The 17,224-nt window shown below is 37.7% G+C and overlaps 1 protein-coding gene across 1 annotated transcript in view; it reads right to left on the bottom strand.

Annotated features, from left to right (window-relative positions):
- CUBN (cubilin) overlaps nucleotides 1-17,224 on the bottom strand; it is a 281,789-nt gene that overhangs the window by 226,307 nt on the left and 38,258 nt on the right. The window contains exons 15-18 of the mRNA XM_035306864.3: nucleotides 16,295-16,476; nucleotides 13,854-14,016; nucleotides 12,177-12,367; nucleotides 121-265 (exon numbers count right to left, since the gene is read on the bottom strand). Coding sequence (XP_035162755.3) covers nucleotides 121-265; nucleotides 12,177-12,367; nucleotides 13,854-14,016; nucleotides 16,295-16,476 — 681 coding nt within the window. The remainder of the gene's footprint in view (nucleotides 1-120; nucleotides 266-12,176; nucleotides 12,368-13,853; nucleotides 14,017-16,294; nucleotides 16,477-17,224) is intronic.

A 17,224-nucleotide genomic window follows, 5' to 3' on the forward strand; every position in this document is an offset into this window, starting at 1 on the left:
TTTCTATGAGAATATTTTCCACTTACCACTTGAGGACATAAAATGACTAAATTATTTCAAAGAATTAAAATGTTACAATCAGATAAATTAGACATTTAAAAATTAAATATGTTTCCTTACCGACTTGATAAACAGCTCTGAAACTAGCTTTTTCAACAGAAGCATCTATTTTAAACCTGATCCACACACTATTTGTAATGGATTTAATGTGAGAGATGGTTCCATTACCAAAGACTTTTCCAAGTAAGGTTCGGCCATCTCGAACCTAAAGAGAAAAATAAAAAAGAGATACAATTCTAATCAAGAAACTTATGTTGGCAATGGTGGCATTACCTGGAGATTAGAAAATGGCAGATTCAAAACGAATGATAATCTTATTCAAGTTACATATTTCTACTATTTTCAAAAACAGTGGGTCATTTTTAAGCACAATGCAATAACACGAGATACTGATAAAATCTTAAGCCAATAAAGTACAAAAGCATAAGAATTTAAACAATATTCTCCTAATAATATTCATAATGTTAGAGAGGAAATAAATTCACAATTTAGACTCATTGGAAAACAACAAAAAATTAGAATACCACATATGAAAAAACACGTGTTAGCCAAATCTGCAATCAAAGAAAGTTATAAACTAAACTACTTTTGTCATTGAAAGAAAAAAGGAAAAACAGAAAAGTAGATGGAAGACAGAGAAGGTAAAAGAATTTAAGGAGTCAACTTTAAAAATCAGAAAAAAAGGCCAGGCATGATGGCCCACACCTATTATCTCAGCACTTTGGGAGGCCACGGTGGGAGGATCCCTTGAGACCAGGAACTGGAGATAGCTTGGGCAACATAGTGAGGCCCATCTCTACATACAATTTTTTTTAGTTAGAAAAAAGCATTAAAATGAGGAAGACTACAGTAAAAATGAGAGCAAAACTTAATAAATGAAATACAAAAGAATACAGAATTCATAAATACATTCAAGAACTATGTTTTTGAGAAAGTTTACAGGTGGCGATATAAAAGACAAATCTCTAGCAAGTCTAATAAGAAAACAAAAAATAAGTACAAATATACAAAATTAAAAATGACAAAGACACCAATACTAAGAATTTTTTAAACATGAAATCTATGTACAACACTATGCTAATAATTTTGACTGTTTTAAAAGGGTTATTTTCAGAAAAAGGGTAACATTAAAATTATCTGAAGAAGAAAAATAAGATTTGAAAAGGCCTAAGTCATAAATAAAATTGAAAACATTATCAAATAACTACTCCCATCACACCCTCAGCCCCCAAAATGGAAAAACATCCCACAAGATGCTATACTTCTACTTGGTACGTTCTTTTAAACTTTTAAGGAAGAGATAATTCCTAGGTATAATTTATTCTAAGCCATCCTCAAACATAGAATAATTCCCAACTAATTTTTGTCAGAAAACTGTTACCAAATTCGATCATAGATTATAGAAATAAAAACTATAGACTGATGGCATCTATTAATAGAGACACACAAATTCTAAACACAGTTCTAGAAAAATAAATTCACAGTCCATTGCCAGTTTATATACCAAATCAAGTATTTTAAAAATAATCGTGAAAGGAAGGTTAGAAATTATAAGCTATAGACTGGACATGGTGGCTCATGCCTGTAATTCTAGCACGTGGGGAGGCCGAGGAAGGTGGATCACCTGAGGTCAAGAGTTTGAGACCACCCTAGCCAACATGACAAAATCTCGTCTCTACTAAAACTACAAAATTAGCCAGTTGTGGTGGCACGCACCTATAATCCCAACTACTCAGAGGGCTGAGGCAGGAGAATTGCCTGAACCCGAGGGGCAGAGGTTGCAGTGAGCCAAGACAGCACCAATGCACTCAGGCCTGGGCAACAAGAGTGAAACTTTGTCTTAAAAAAAAAGAAAGAAAGAAAGAAAAAGAAATTATAAACTATAAATTAACTTCCTCAGTAGATCAAATAAGATAAACCATATGATAGCACCATGAATTCATAAAACATTGTTAGTATTCCTATTTTATTCGAAGAAAAAGAAAATTTCCTTCATATAATAGACAACTGGTTTTAAATCAGTAGCCAGCTCTTATAGTATAGTGCCCATGAACACAGTCTACGGACTTGGGTTCAAAACCTACCTCTGTCACTTACAAACCACCTCACTTAATAACCTTGAGCAAGTTACTATATCTAAGCTCATGTGGTTGTTGAAGCAAACAGATGAAACAATACTGTGAATTCCTTAGCCAAATGTTTGGTAATATAAAATGTTGACTAAGGATAGCTGTTGTTATTCTGGGCATTTTCACTGGAGGCTGGTTACTATGAGCAGGAATTATTCAATGGATATACATACCCACTGTTCAGTAAAATTATTCTGAAGGATCTAGCCATTGAAATATTAGTTCATTCACTTCATTAACATTATCAAGACATGAATAAATGCCAGGACTGAAAGGGTCACTGCTCACAAGAAATTTACAATAGGCAGGAACATTTTTGAAAAGCATGATGAATGTGGGTTAGGGGGAGCGCAGGATGCTTCATTATTACCTAAGCCATGGTTCTCAGTAGGGACGACAATTGAGCATTTGGGAAATTTCTGAGAGTATGTTTTGGGTTTTGTGTTAATTATTATCACAGCAATGGTGGGGCATTCCTGGCATTTAATAAGTAGCAAGGAATTAACAACACTAGGCAGGCTGAAATGTGAGAATCACACACAACAGGAATTCTCCTGATCCTGTGTGATAGTCACATAAACGAAAGTTCCATTGTTGGGGGTAAAATCTCAGTCTATTTTACATATTAAGAACAACGTATTTTTGCATAATTTTAATGCATACTGAATTTTCCAGGATTACAAGTAGCGTGTAAACTGAAGAAGCCTTTTTCTTTTCTTCCTCCTTGAACTCTGTCAAGAATTGGTCACTATTTCTGAAAAATTAGTCACCAACCCATATAACTGTGTAGCCAGCATTTGTACTGTCATATTCATAGCAATTTATGGTCCAGACAACTGACTACTTTATTTTGTCTTTAAGTACAGCCTGCCCAGCTTTTCAGATAGGGAAATAAATGTGATTTTATTCTGTTACTTTACTTTTATTTTTACCTAATGTTATTCTTATAACTTTACATTTTTTAAAATATAATGTGTCTAGTGGGGTTATATCAATGAATTTCATTTCTAAATAATCAAGGGGTGATATAAAAAAGTCTTAAAATATAGAGAACCACTGGGTTAACCAAAGACTCTCAGCTCATCCAGGGCATTATGGAAAACTCAGTGGAAATAACCTTTAAGCTGAGACTTGAAGGTTGAGTAGGAGTTATCTAGGCCAAGGTGAACAGGCAGTAAAGAGAAGATTTTTCTTTTATTTTTGAGATGAAGTATCACTCTGCTACCTAGGCTGGAGTACAATGGCATAATCTCGGCTAACAGCAACCTCTGTCTCCCAGATTCAAGCAATTCTCCTGCCTCAGCTCCCAAGTAGCTGAGACTACAGGGGCATACCACCACACCCAGCCAATTTTTATATTTTTAGTAGAGATGGGGTTTTACTATGTTGGCCAGGCTGGTCTTGAACTCCAGGCTGGTCTTGATCTGCCTGCCTCAGCCTCCTAAAGTGATGGGACTACAGGTGTGAACCACTGCTCCTGGCCAGTAAAGGAAGAAAGATTTTAAAACGATGCTATTCAAAGTTGGTAGGAATATGGTAACAAAGTTACTCTCATCTGTAACTGCTGGAAGTATAAAGTTCTGGAAAATAACCTTACAATATGTATTAAGGATATTTCACTTCTAATGCTGTATCACAAGGATATTCAAAATGCAGGCAAAGACACACACAGATCCACTCAAAGTTTGCTGTAAAATAGTAAGAATTGCAACCCTTCTAAAGGCCTAATAATAGTAGAGTGATTAAACAGTGATTCAGCCATATGATAGAGTCTGACACAGACATGAAAAATCACATGCCTCTCCACTGACTCAGGCTCATATTAGTTCCTTTCTCTGAGCTCTTACAACATCTATAACACAAATTTCACATATAGTAAAGCCATGCTAAATTTCTCTCTATCCAAACAGCAAGTCTCTGAGGGAAGGGAAAATTTCTGTTTGCCCTTCAGCATCTCATAAAAAAAAGCTCTGCAAATTGGTATTTGACAAATTCTCATTGATTCATTAATTTTAAGGTGCATTGTAGTGGTTCAGCTTTTGTTAGAGATACAGACATACTGCAGTTCTTGAAAACTAGAAAGCATGAAATACAGAGTAAGTTATCTTCCTGCTCTCTAATTCTCCAGGGTTCTATTTGCTTCTTCGAAGATTATAGTCTCTCTTTTCTATTTTGCCCATTAGAAGATGACAAGAAGGGAAAAAAACAGCCAAATAGCATCGCTGCAAGCTAAAGTGGGCCATTCCCCTGGGCCATGACTAATGAAATTCAAGGATTTTAGCAAGCAGAAAGGCAGCTGTAGTCCAAGTGTTTTAAGAGGAACTTATAGGGCTCAAGGGCCTTGAACCTAGAAGGTGCAATTGATTTTGGCTCTGCTTCTCTCTCTCTCTGTGGAAATGAAACCTTATTAATTCTGAAAGCCTGTATTCTCCCTGGATCCCAGACATGGCAGTACTTTAACTACAAACACAACTCCTTTGAAAGAGATACCAGAATAAAATTCATCAAATATTCTAAAGTCACCCTAACTATCTTTGCAGCACATCTTGTATCCAATAATCTAGGACTGGATAAATTTGCACTCCTACCAAAAAAAAGAAATCTCTTTCCTTTGTGCTCATAAACTAGCATGGAAGGCATCATTTTATAGTTATTCATTTCCTTTCCTGTAAAAGGATTGACTATCTATGTTTTTTGCCATGTGACTTGCAATAGCACCGTAGGGAGACTTGACACATATTCTTACCATTGACTGCGGGCTTAGCCATAGGACTTGCTTTGCCCAACAGAATGTGAGCAAAAGTGATACACCAGTCTCCAAGCAGATGTTTGGAAGTCACTGCATAACTCAGCCATCTTTTACTTTTCCCCTCACAAGATCTAGGGCCTCAGTCCCAGGATGGTGGAAATGTAGGAAACGGAACTGCAACGGATCCAAAACTAATGTGCTAACGTGAGCAAGGAATAAACATAAGTTGTTCAAAGCCACAGATGTTTTTGTTTGTTATTGTTTCTGATTTTTCTGGTTGTTGTCACTAATTGTTTGTTACCACAGCATAACCTAGAGAAAGATGACTAATACCTGAACCTGGTTTGTGCAGAAAAACTGAATTTTCCTGTCAGGTGACGCCATGCCATGATCACTTGCAGGGGAGTCACAATGAATTCATTCTTTTTAGTGAATTGCATTTGCAAAGAAACAACAAGGACCAATTCAACTTTCTAGTGTTTCGTGGACCAGGTTCAGATTTCTTGTGGATTGCCTTATTCGTCCGGCAAACACCGAATGCTTAGGGCCCCAGGACGGTTAGCCTACAGCGTATTCCAAATGGCTTTTGATTTTTACATTCATCAGATTAAACTAGTTCCCGAGGAGAAACTACTCATAAAAAACTGAGTTTTTATAAAGAAATGCTTTTCTGTAGAGAGCACTAAAATTTACCGGGCTGAGAAACACCATTTACGTGAAATTTTAAACGTGGTCTCTTGAGCCCAGTGAGTGGTGAGCTTTAACATCTGGAATGAGTCAGGTCCTGAAGCCATGTCTTAATACGCATGCTCTTTTGTCTTCCTCTGCTATGAATCCAGATTTGTTTTTATACTATAATTTCTAAAATAAGAAGTAGCAAATTGTAATTCAAAGCCAACCAAATATGCTGGCACTTAGGCTTGGTCCATCTGAGAGCTGAAAACAGACCCACACCGTATGGTAGTGTTTAACATGTGGCTTCCTGTGAAGTGAGCATCAGACTGACATACATCTTAGCTAAGTAAAGATTGGATCTTACAGAGGAGCCTTGGGCTAATCTGGGTGAGCAGGAGAGTAAGTGGCCCTGACTCCGTGAGAGAATAAGAGGGTGAGGAGGAAAAGAGATGAAAGAACCCATTTAGAATCTCAAAATCATTTCCTTTGGCTATTATCCTTTGTTCTTTATTAGTATGTTTCATGATTTTATAGTTGATATTTTAAACCTTTTCATGCCTTGTGAAACAATGACCCTTCTAACATCTCTATTAATAAATTTATCCTTTATCTGATCTTTTAAAATCTGATATTCTGAAACCAAGAACACGTGAATCAGTTTTACCAAGAAGTGCCTTCCTTCACGATTGAAACTCCAGTAGGTCACCTCCTCCGACCCTCTCTTCTCCTACCCATCATCATCATCATTATTCATCATCATGTTAACTTTAGTGGATATTCATTATATAGCAGGCACTGTACAAGGAACAATTTAATTGTTCGTCCTTGCACATAGAATATAACCCAGGCCCAGAACTTTGGGAGGCTAAGGCGGGTGGATCACGAGGTCAAGAGATCAAGACCATCCTGGCCAACATAGTGAAACCCCGGTCTCTACTAAATACAAAAAAATTTAGCCATGCATGGTGGCACATGCGGGTAATCCCAGCTACTTGGGAGGCTGAGACAGGAGAATTGTTTGAACCCAGGAGGTGGAGGTTGTGGTGAGCCGAGAACGCGCCATTGCACTCCAGCCTGGGTAACAAGAGCGAAACTCCGTCTCAAAAAAAAAAAAAAGAATATAACCCAGGCTTTTTATCTCAACCTACAAAGCACTTCCGGGTCTAGCTCCTGCTTAACTCATATTTCTCTCTTCCATCCCTGTGTGAGTCCAGCCACCCTGGTCTATTTTCAATTATTTTAGTTTATTTTTTCTGACTTCAGTCTCTAGGGCTGGGTTAACACCTCTACCTGGAGTCCTGCTTCTCTCAGCCCTTTGCATTGCTAACTCCTTGTCTGCAGATCCCACAAAGAGGGTCTGCAGATGAGGAGTTAGGAATGCAAAGAGCCTTGAGAAGCAATCTCAGACTGCTCCACTGAAGTCAGCAGCCCTGTTCTTTTCTCTTGCAGTATTGTTTCTTTCCTGCCCATACCTATCCCCCTTTGAAATTATGTGGTGTGTTTACTTATTTCATATCTATCTGATATACCCATTCCCTAGCACGGCAACTGGCACCTAAGTGGTTTGATAAGTATTTAGAGAATGAACAGATAAATGAAGGCATGGTCTCTTTTAGTCCCTTTTAGGAAAGTACTATTAGTATCCCTATTACACATCAGGAAACTGTGACTTACAGCTATCTTGCCCTTAGTAACACAGAGAGCTGAAGTGTTTTATCATGTTTCCATGCAATGTTGTTTCCATCTTATATCAGAAAAGTACTGGCCATACCCTCTATTTGGCCTAGGAATTTATAGTGTTCTTGATGAATGGTGCATTCATCTCCTCTTATTTCTGCTCACTGCTCTACATCATGCTTTTTCAATGGGTCTGAAGTTTCTACATGCGCATGCAAATCCTACAAACACAGCAAAAATATATTCTATACAAGCTCTCACAACTCCAAATTAGGTGTTCTAACATCTCTCAGTCTTTTTCCAGGCTCCCACTACTTCAACCTACAGAATTATTTCACTAGAGAAATGGTATATCTTCTTGCTTCACCAGAAAGCATCAGGATGGCCCAGCAGTCGTGGAAAACCTGGGCTGACAACAACAGAGCTGAGAGTCCAAGCAAATCTTCCTAGTCTCTGTCAAGTCCCTAAATCCAATATGCTCAAGAATGCAAACGCTTGAGCATCTCCCCCTTTTCCCTTTATCCTACCCTCTCTAGAAAGATGCTTTTCTGACCTATAATTAAGTTCAATACTGAAAAGCACAATGCTATTCAGCCTATGTGGTGTGTTTGCTTGCCGTGGCTACATTCAGCTCCAGCCCTTGTTCTTTTTCCGACATTTAGGTCTGTATTCTGTGAATGGCAGCCATGAGACTCTGAGCAGCATGTCCACTTGAGAGCCAGGGCTTGTGGTCTGCATGAGGCACTTGCAGACCACAAGCCCTGGCTCTCCCCCACCCAATCCCAAGGTCATAGCTGAATCACTTCAATGCCTAAGAAGTCACAAAAGGAGTTCCTTTGTGAATTTGAATTCATCTAAAGACAGGCTGGAAATGTGGTAGTGCTACCTAGGGCTAAGCAGGAGTGGGGTGGAGGGGGAGGTAGAAAGAGGTGGGGAGGGGAAGGTAGTGAAAGAAAAGATTCAGATGGAGGACAGACCCTCATGCCTCAGCTTCTGCTCTCCTACTTTCCCAATTACTTCGGTTCTCTTCTTTTAAATCTTAAAGGTTTTACCAGGGAGTTGAGTTTCATCACATCTCACAGGTTTTGATACACAGCATTTCCTGTTTGTTATTTTCTATATTGTCTTTCATTTTTTATTTCTTTCTCAATCCAATGATTATTTTGGAGAGAGTTCACAGGTTTCCAAGCACTTGGGCATTTAAAAATGTTCATCAATAATTTTGGGTTATATTGTAAAGAGATGTGCAATTTCTGCCTTGTTAACTTACTGGGATTGTCACAGAGGTCTAAAATATGAATTTCAGGTTAAATGCCACTTGTAGAACAGGTATATGCCCTAGATTTCAGACAATAAAGGTAATATAAATTACTCCTTCTTGTTTTATGGATTATATTTTTCAACTTTTCTGTTTGTATTTGCTTTCCACATCTAAGGAAGGACAACCTCCCAGAAGCCCTTCTCTTTCTCCAGAAGGCACATCGCTCTCCCTGTCCCTTATCAGTCTCTCTTGTAGATCCCTTTCCAATTCCTCAGTGTCTTCAGGGAGAGGAGGCAGATAATTTGGGATTGGTCAAGGAGATTTGGTGGTCAAACAATTCTACTCACTTCCCTTCAAATCCTACCTCAAGCCTTTACCCTAATATCCTATAAGCTTCTGAATTTATTATTCAGCCTACAACTTCCGTTCTCTGGGATTAAAAATTAAACTTTCATTACTACCTATGTGTCCTTCACTCAGAGTTCTGATGGCTTAAATCACTTATGAAATATTAATGAGAGGTGCTGCTTTTTATTCTGGAAAGATGTTTCCATAACCTTCACTGAACTATTCTATACAATTTAAAAGCACTCTTTGACAAAAACAGATAGACTAACAATTGATCTGTCTTGTATTCATTCATTTGTAGCCATGTCACATCTTCCATGGCTAATGTGTACCTTGAAAAGTAGAAGTTTCACTTGAGAGGGTTATATAAATCTAAGAATTAATATGTTAATGTGTGTTTCTTGTGTTAAAAAAAGAAAGATACGCTACACTGGGTTAATGCCATTCTTATCTTTTGCAATTAAAATCTCTTCTCTAACGAATGCTTATGCAACTCTCTTACTGAGCAAAATTAAGTCTTTCAAAACCACCGTACCGTGGAAGATACACTCTCAGCAATGTTACCTTAATCTTCATTTGAAAGATATGTTTGCCTGACAACCAAGGCACCTAAAACCACAGAACGAGAAGATCTAGAATTCTTAAAAGTAACCTATTGACAGGCAAAGTAAATGTCCTTAGGATCATTCTCCCAAATCTCTGTAGAATTTCTTTTCTGCTCTCCATTCTTTCTAAAATTTTGGGTAGACTGCTTTTACTCATCAATGGAGTTAGTAAAGGACAAATTCATCCCCCTCTAAACCACCAAAGTATTAGAAATACCTATATTCTTTTTTTAATTCTTTTTCATAAATATTTCATTTTTTAGAGATAGCTTTAAAAAATGAAGCCATCATTTTAGGGAACAATATATTGAGTTATAATAATGTCATTAGAATTTGGTTCCTGTATCACTTTCTTCTATGACCACTATCTGAAGAACATCAAGCGAATATACTTTTTAGAAAATGGGTTCAGTTCACAAATTTTCCCAATGGATAGAGATGATTTAATGACACAATCTTTAATCAAAGTCAATGTATGTTTATCTAGAAACTCATAGTGGCACATCTAAGTTCTACTTTGACAATAGCTAGAGTTTGACCTCTGAGGGCCTCAATTTTCTCATTTGTAAAATTAAGGTCCTTGCTGATGCCAAAATTCTACAAATTGGCTTTTTGTATTCCTTTAGGTTGGTGAAAAGATATAATAAAAAAATCTATCTAACTACTAATATTCAAATTATGAATAATTCAGTTTTTAAAAATTTTTTCATCAACAATTCCTGCAGAAAATTTGCTTAAAACTTTGAAGATATATGGTTACATCAGAACGTAGAAGCCTCTCTGGCCAACTGTGAGACCCACATTGGCTGTCTCTCAACTGATAAATTCAAGGTTAGAGCTAAAAGTTAGGTCCAGAAAAATCTTGTACTTACAAAATATTTTTAATTCTTCAAGCTTCTTTTATCATTTACTTCCCTGATTTTATCCCCCACCCCCAAAGTTTAGAGGAATAAATAGGGCATCTTATTGAAGTAGGAACTGAAGCATCCAGATAAAGAAATGTCCAAGGTTATACAGTCATCTAATAAAAGAACTAAAACAAGACGTTAAGTGAACTAACTCCAATCCCATTCTGGATACAAAACATTCCACCATTCCGGTTTATGAAATTTAATCTTCCGGCGCTAGTTTTATGATTTTTTTTGTGTGTGCTAACTGTTCAGAATAATTCAGAGGAGTTTATGGAGCTGCTCATTGAAATTTAGTTATAGTGTTCTGCAAAGCCAGAAAGGATGATAACCATTCAGAGGTACTGATAGTTCTTTAGAAAGACTAGAACCGCCATGAAGGCTTTAATAGAAAGGGCTCCAAATTTCCCTGAAAATTACAGTTACATTCTTGCCTATCTGAGAAAATCATTATACTTGACTTCATGTTTTAGTCTTGTGATCAGAGAGCCAGGTGTGGAATTGGGTAATTCATGAGACTTTCCTCCCTATGGAAGAGGAAACACCTCTTGTGGTCAAAGTCACACAATTGCATTTCTGTTCTTATTGACGATCGGTACAGGTAGATCTCCTAAATTCAAATTCCAGCTCCATTACTTGCTAGACATGTAAGTATGGACAAGAAACTTATCTGGGCTACAGTTTCCTAAGGAAAACAGAAATAATAATGGTTGCTGTGAGGAGTCAATGAATTAACTCACGAAAGCACTTCCCACACGTGGCAGGCAGTAAGCCGACAATCATTATCTATTTAATTTGTTATATCATTCTAAAGTCCTATAATAGTGCTCAGAGTATAGGAAGCACTCTGTAATTGAGAGCTATTTTTACTGTTCTCAAAAGTTAAAATAAAGTTAATTTAATTTTGATTTACATAAAAATATTTAAAATTGTTCCATGGTATAAAACTTTAATATACTTTATAAAAGACTTTAGAAAACCTAAATTGAATAGATATACTCATTCTGAAATGATTTGAAATAAAAGTTTCTGGCTTTAAAAAATAAAAATACATATTCCTGTTGTGCTATGGTCAATGCACATCTTCAACTAAGGCCGGATCTTAGCTAAAGTTCTGTTTCCTTTGTCTAAATGTAGAAAGGCACAGGTCACATAGGTTTTTCCTGGATGAATAAATGGATTTAACTTGCACAAACAAAACTGTAAATTCTTCTCTAGTTTACGTAATATGATTGTGCCCAAAAAGCAATGTTTTATCTTGCTCAACACTTTAATTTGTGGCTTGACCAATGATTAAGCAAAAGAAATACCAGGCCCTGCAAACAAAAACTGGCTGTCTCTATTTCAAATATTCTCTGTATTACAATCATTACCCACACTTAAATCAAAATTAAAGATTTCTGGAGGAGAGCAAGCAGAATAAACGAAGGTAAAACCCTAACCTCCAAAACAAGAGTCATTCACTTAAACTTTATTGCCACTGACTAGCTGGGTCACCTGGGCAAATCCCTTCACTCTCCTGGGTTGAGTTCTTTCCTGTATTAATTACTCCAGGTAATAAATCTTTATCTTATTAGTACATCCTATTAGCCTTCCTTATTTGCCTGTACCTTAGTTATTTGAGCTTAGTCATTACCGCATTTCTAACAAGATCTCAGGTGATCTGGCTGCTCAATGGTGATGAATCATTTGAAGACCACCACTCAACAGAATATAAAAATGTTGATGAATGTCATCCAAGGGTGACTGAGTAGTAAAAGTTACCTCAATATAATTCTGAGAACTGTCACTCTGGCATTCCAGCTCCACGTGGGTGAAGTTGACTTGTATTTGTTCTCCCTCGGGCTGCTCTATAATATAGATGCATTGCCTGTTGTTGGTGAAAGGCCCAGACAACTCAGGCAGGAAGAGTTCACCCTGTGGGTCTGTGTAGTTCCCTCCACAACGCAGATCAGCTAAGAACAGGGAAGAGACGAACAGGTCATGGCAATGGCATTGGTCTGGCTCACAGGCATTGGATCCAGTTTTTAAAAATTTATACACACACATACATACATACACACAAGAATATACCCACTTTATTCACCCTGTACAGGCTTGTGCCTCTAATTTTAAGATTTTCAACTTGACGTGTGTTCGTGGGACATCCCTGTAGTGCCTAAAGATATAAATGCAGAGATAGCCAGGTGCAGTGGTTCATGCCTGTAATCCCAGCACCCTAGGAGGCCAAGGTGGCCAGATCACAAGGTCAGGAGATCAAGAACATCTTGGCCAAAATGGTGAAACCCCATCTCTACTAAAAATACAAAAATTAGCTGGGCGTGGTGCACACACCTGTAGTCCCAGCTACTATGGAGGCTGAGGCAGGAAAATCACTTGAACCCAGGAAGCAGAGGTTTCAGTGAGCCGGGCGCCACTGCACTCCAGCCTAGTGACAGGAGCAAAATTCTACCAAGAAAGAAAAGAAAGCGAGAAAGCAAGAAAGAGAGAAGAGAAAGAGAGAAAGAGAGGGATGCAGAGAAGTGTGATCTAACTTCCAATCTACCATTCTCATCTATAAATTGCTCTTTAAATACATTAATGCTCTGCTTCATTCCAATAAGATTTGAGATGGTTTATAGAAAACATATAACAAAATAAACTACAGAACTGTATACACGAAGCGGATTAAAGAAAAAATGAATTCAGAACAGAAACATGTAGCCACAGGGAGGTTGATTTGAACAGAAAACAATTTAAAGGGCCACAGGGGGTTGGCATCAGATTCTGCTGAAAGAAAAGGAAATGAAGAAAGGGGAGAAATAAAGTTGTTCATTTTTTTACTTTTCCTGATATTGAAATTTAAAAGGTATTTTTCCTGTGAATTCTCATTAAGGGCACAATGACAGATGTCATAAACAAAATCCTCCACTTACCTAAGAAAAACCCAAATCATAGAGCCTTTCCTGTGTTTTGTTTCTTTTTAAGGTATCAAAGCAAGTTGAGGTCATAACAGCTAACAGTATTTTGCTGGCAGTGAAGCTCTCGGGTCTGGGACTCTGTGATGCTGGACACCAGCCCTATCGCATGTGCAGCTGGATCTGAGCCGAGGATAAAATCCAGAGAGACTGCACTGCTCACATGCACAAACCTCTCTCACAACTAAACATCAAACACCACGAGGGACCTGGTGTCCTGAATTACTTAATTGTGGATGCCTTAGATCTCTTTTTCATGATGTGGATCCCATAATTTAGGGATCAAAGGGCATTGCAGTATTAATAATGGAGCATCGGGAAGATAAAGGAAAAAACTGAAGCTTTGAGAGAAATATTTATAAAGAAATATTATTGGTCCAAGAAAGTCAGTCATCCTCTGAATCACATTAAAATAGAAAAACAGATGTAAGCACAGCACTGGCCTTCAAGTCCCTCTTAAGCTCCCAACTCTCAGGTTACTTACAAGGTGATGTTAAGTAGGTGATATGGAAGCCTTGGTCACTAATTTGGGAGTCGGAATGGAAATGAACTCTGGCAAAGGGGCCCGTGGTCTGCAGTGGTGGGACAGAAAAAGTGGTGCAGAACTTCCCAAGGACCGGGTCCTGAAACAAAGGACCATCTCGAATCTAAAACAAAAGAATGAATCATTAAGCTCAAAGTGGTCAGTTTTTTGTTTTTGTTTTTTAATCAAACAAGGTCATTTTGGATATTAACTTCAGAAAATCCATCATTCAAAAGCGATCGCTCAAAGACGTTTCCCCATCTCATCCATCTCGAACACATGGCTGAAGTGCAGCAAAGGGCGTTTCCTCCCACAACCCCAGCACCTTCTCTCTGTCTGAATTTCATTTCCAAGGCAGGACATACACTTTCAATTTTTCTCCTGATGTTACTAATCAAATATCTTTTCCCTTTGATTTTTTTTACATTGTAAATTCTTAGTGATCTAGAAGAAAATTGATATAAGCAAAGAAAACAGAAGTAACACCATTGATGTAACTCGGTCCAGGTTTTCAGAAGGATCAGAGGTAGAAAGGAAGTGCCGTCAGATTAGACACAACATAAAGACATCTTAATAAATTTTAAAAAGCAACTCTGATATTAATTAAGTAATACAGTAATAATGATGTGACCTTAGAAATCCTTTTTGAATTTGTGGGTTTTCATCTATTATGTAATCACGTCAGTCTCTCTATGATTATCTTATAATCGCAAATTCTATACTATATAGACCATCAAGGAGTCAATGAACTAAATAATATTTTAATATGGTCAATTTTGTCTATTCAAATTATTTTCCTTATTGACAGCAAAGTTGTATGACAGCATTATATTATTTTAATGTTTAACTGGTTCTTTGAAATACTGTGGCTTGATGAGAAATGAGAAACATTTCAATTTTGTCAGAGTGGTTTGACACTTTCTATCATATGGTCTCCAGAAATAAATCTGTAGGAATTTTTTAAAGCCTCTAATTTTAACTTGATGGAATTATTGAAAATTAATTTGAAGATAAGTCATTTTTCTGTCAACATTTAAATGACCATTTTGCAGAAATTTTCCAGAGAGAGATCTTCCAGTCATTCCCAAAGGTTTCAGATCCATTACTGGTGAATTACTAATGACTTTTACTTGCAGAGCCTCTTTTTGACAGCCACATCTTTCTATCCTTTATGAATAATTCCATGGAACTCCATTCCTCTTTAATGGACCTGGAAATGCATATTGTGTTTTTAGCACTACTGCAAGGGGCTGAGATTTACGCTGATAAAAAATTCGGGACAACCTAAGAACTCAATCTTCTCCATTATCTTGTCAGTCTACAAATGAAGAACAACTCTTTTTGATGCACCTATGTACAAATGGCATTTGAATATAAGAGCCTTTTCCCCTCCTCCATATTTTAATCTTTTACTAATGTGTAGGCAGGAGGAGCTTTGGCTGATACCCCTCTTCTCAGTGATAATGATTCATTTATTCTAGGAACTTAACTCAGTTCAACACAATCACTATCATTTATTTTTCCTTCCTTCCTTCCTTCCTTCCTTCCTTCCTTCCTTCCTTCCTTCCTTCCTTCCTTCCCTCCCTCCCACCTTCCTTCCTTTCTTTCTTCCTTCCTTCCCTCCCTCCTACCCTCCTTTCTTCCTTCTTTTCCTTCCTTCCCTTCCTTCCTTCCTTCTTTCTTTCCTTTTCTTTTCCTTCCTTCCTTCCTTTCTTGCTTTCTTCTTTCTTTCTTTCCCAGAGGCTCACTCTGTCACCCCAACTGGAGTGCAGTGGCACGATCTCAGCTCACAGCAACCTCTGCCTCCCTCCTGGATTCATATGATTCTCTTGCCTCAGTCTCCCGAGTGGCTGGAATTACAGGCGCCTGCCACCTCAGCCAGTAGTTTTTGTATTTTTAATAGAAATGGGGTTTCACCATGTTGGCCAGGCTGGTCTCGAACTCCTGACCTCACGTGATCTACTGCTTCGGCCTCCCAAAGTGCTAGGATTTCAGGCATGAGCCACCGCACCCAGCCTCTTCATGGAATATTACAGTTAAGTTGTGAAATGCCTTGCCAGTTTACCACAGACAACTGAAGGTTTTAATCTGCATTGAAGGAGTTGGCTATTACTGAGTGTTTACTTAATTCAGCATTCTCATGCCAGGGGCGAGGGTTTCCAGGTAACACCATGGCAGGGCAAGGTAATCTGTTTCCTAGATTCAAATGGAACTCAGGAGAAGAAGCAACAAATGGGCACAATTAAAATTAGAGACTTTGTAAGACTTAGATGCTGACTGACTATTGAGAAATATACCTAACTACTGCCGATATTTTGGGGTCATCCATGGGCATGGCTAGAACATAGTGCCCTGAGTCCTAATCATATCATGATATGTTCTATCTAAATATAATCATTTACCTCAAGGTAATCTTTGTTGCAGTCATCATGGTGCTCGAGGCTCAGGGTACCAAAAGTAAATGTTACCAGGAGGTCAGGACTAGTTACAACAGTCCAGATACAATCTCTTCCTGGCGGGTAGTTTCCAGGATACCCCGGAGACTTAATAGAACCGTAAGGACCAGTGAGCATACCTCCACACTCTGAAATAAGAGGGAAAAATCATGTTACATTTGTATACATGTTATAATTCATGGAGAATGATTACAGCCCTTGGTGTAAGAAGCCAAACTTGGTTTAAATAACTATGAGCAGTTTTAGACACTCTCATAAATTAAACAAGATGTACATTTTCCAGTTTTATAAAGTTGTAAATCTAGAAGTATTGATAAATAAATTAATCACCCATGTGTCAAGCTCTGTGCAAGCCATGACATGCTGACACAATTTAAACAGGGCTGAACCATCTGTGGGGTGAAGGATGAATACCAGGATTATATAGTCATCTTTTTCACTCTGAGAATACTAATTTCTGTATGTGAAATTGTAAAAAATTCCAGAACTTCTGCCAACCCCTATGCGTTTCAACAAACCAGATCACTTTGCATATTAAAATGGTTAAGCACTACATAATTTTCATTTGAGGAAGTTTCTTAATACTATCCTATAGTTAGAACATTCATTTTATAAATCAAGAAATTCAAACATCTGTAGTGATTGAGCCACTGTTCCAGGAATGGAGCAAGTGAGGGACTGAGCCAGGCTTTCTGATGCTGATCCCACTACCATCCTCATTACACCACATCACCTCCCTAACGTTGCTAACCAGTGACTGGAAGAAGCTGTTCTTCATTAATACCCACGTTTATTTGACAAAGAATCTATAGTGGCTTAGATTTCTATGAGAAATGCTAGTGTAAAATCAAATGATAGAAACACTAAATAATAAAA

Source organism: Callithrix jacchus, chromosome 7, assembly GCF_049354715.1.
Source record: "Callithrix jacchus isolate 240 chromosome 7, calJac240_pri, whole genome shotgun sequence".
NCBI lineage: Eukaryota > Metazoa > Chordata > Mammalia > Primates > Cebidae > Callithrix > Callithrix jacchus.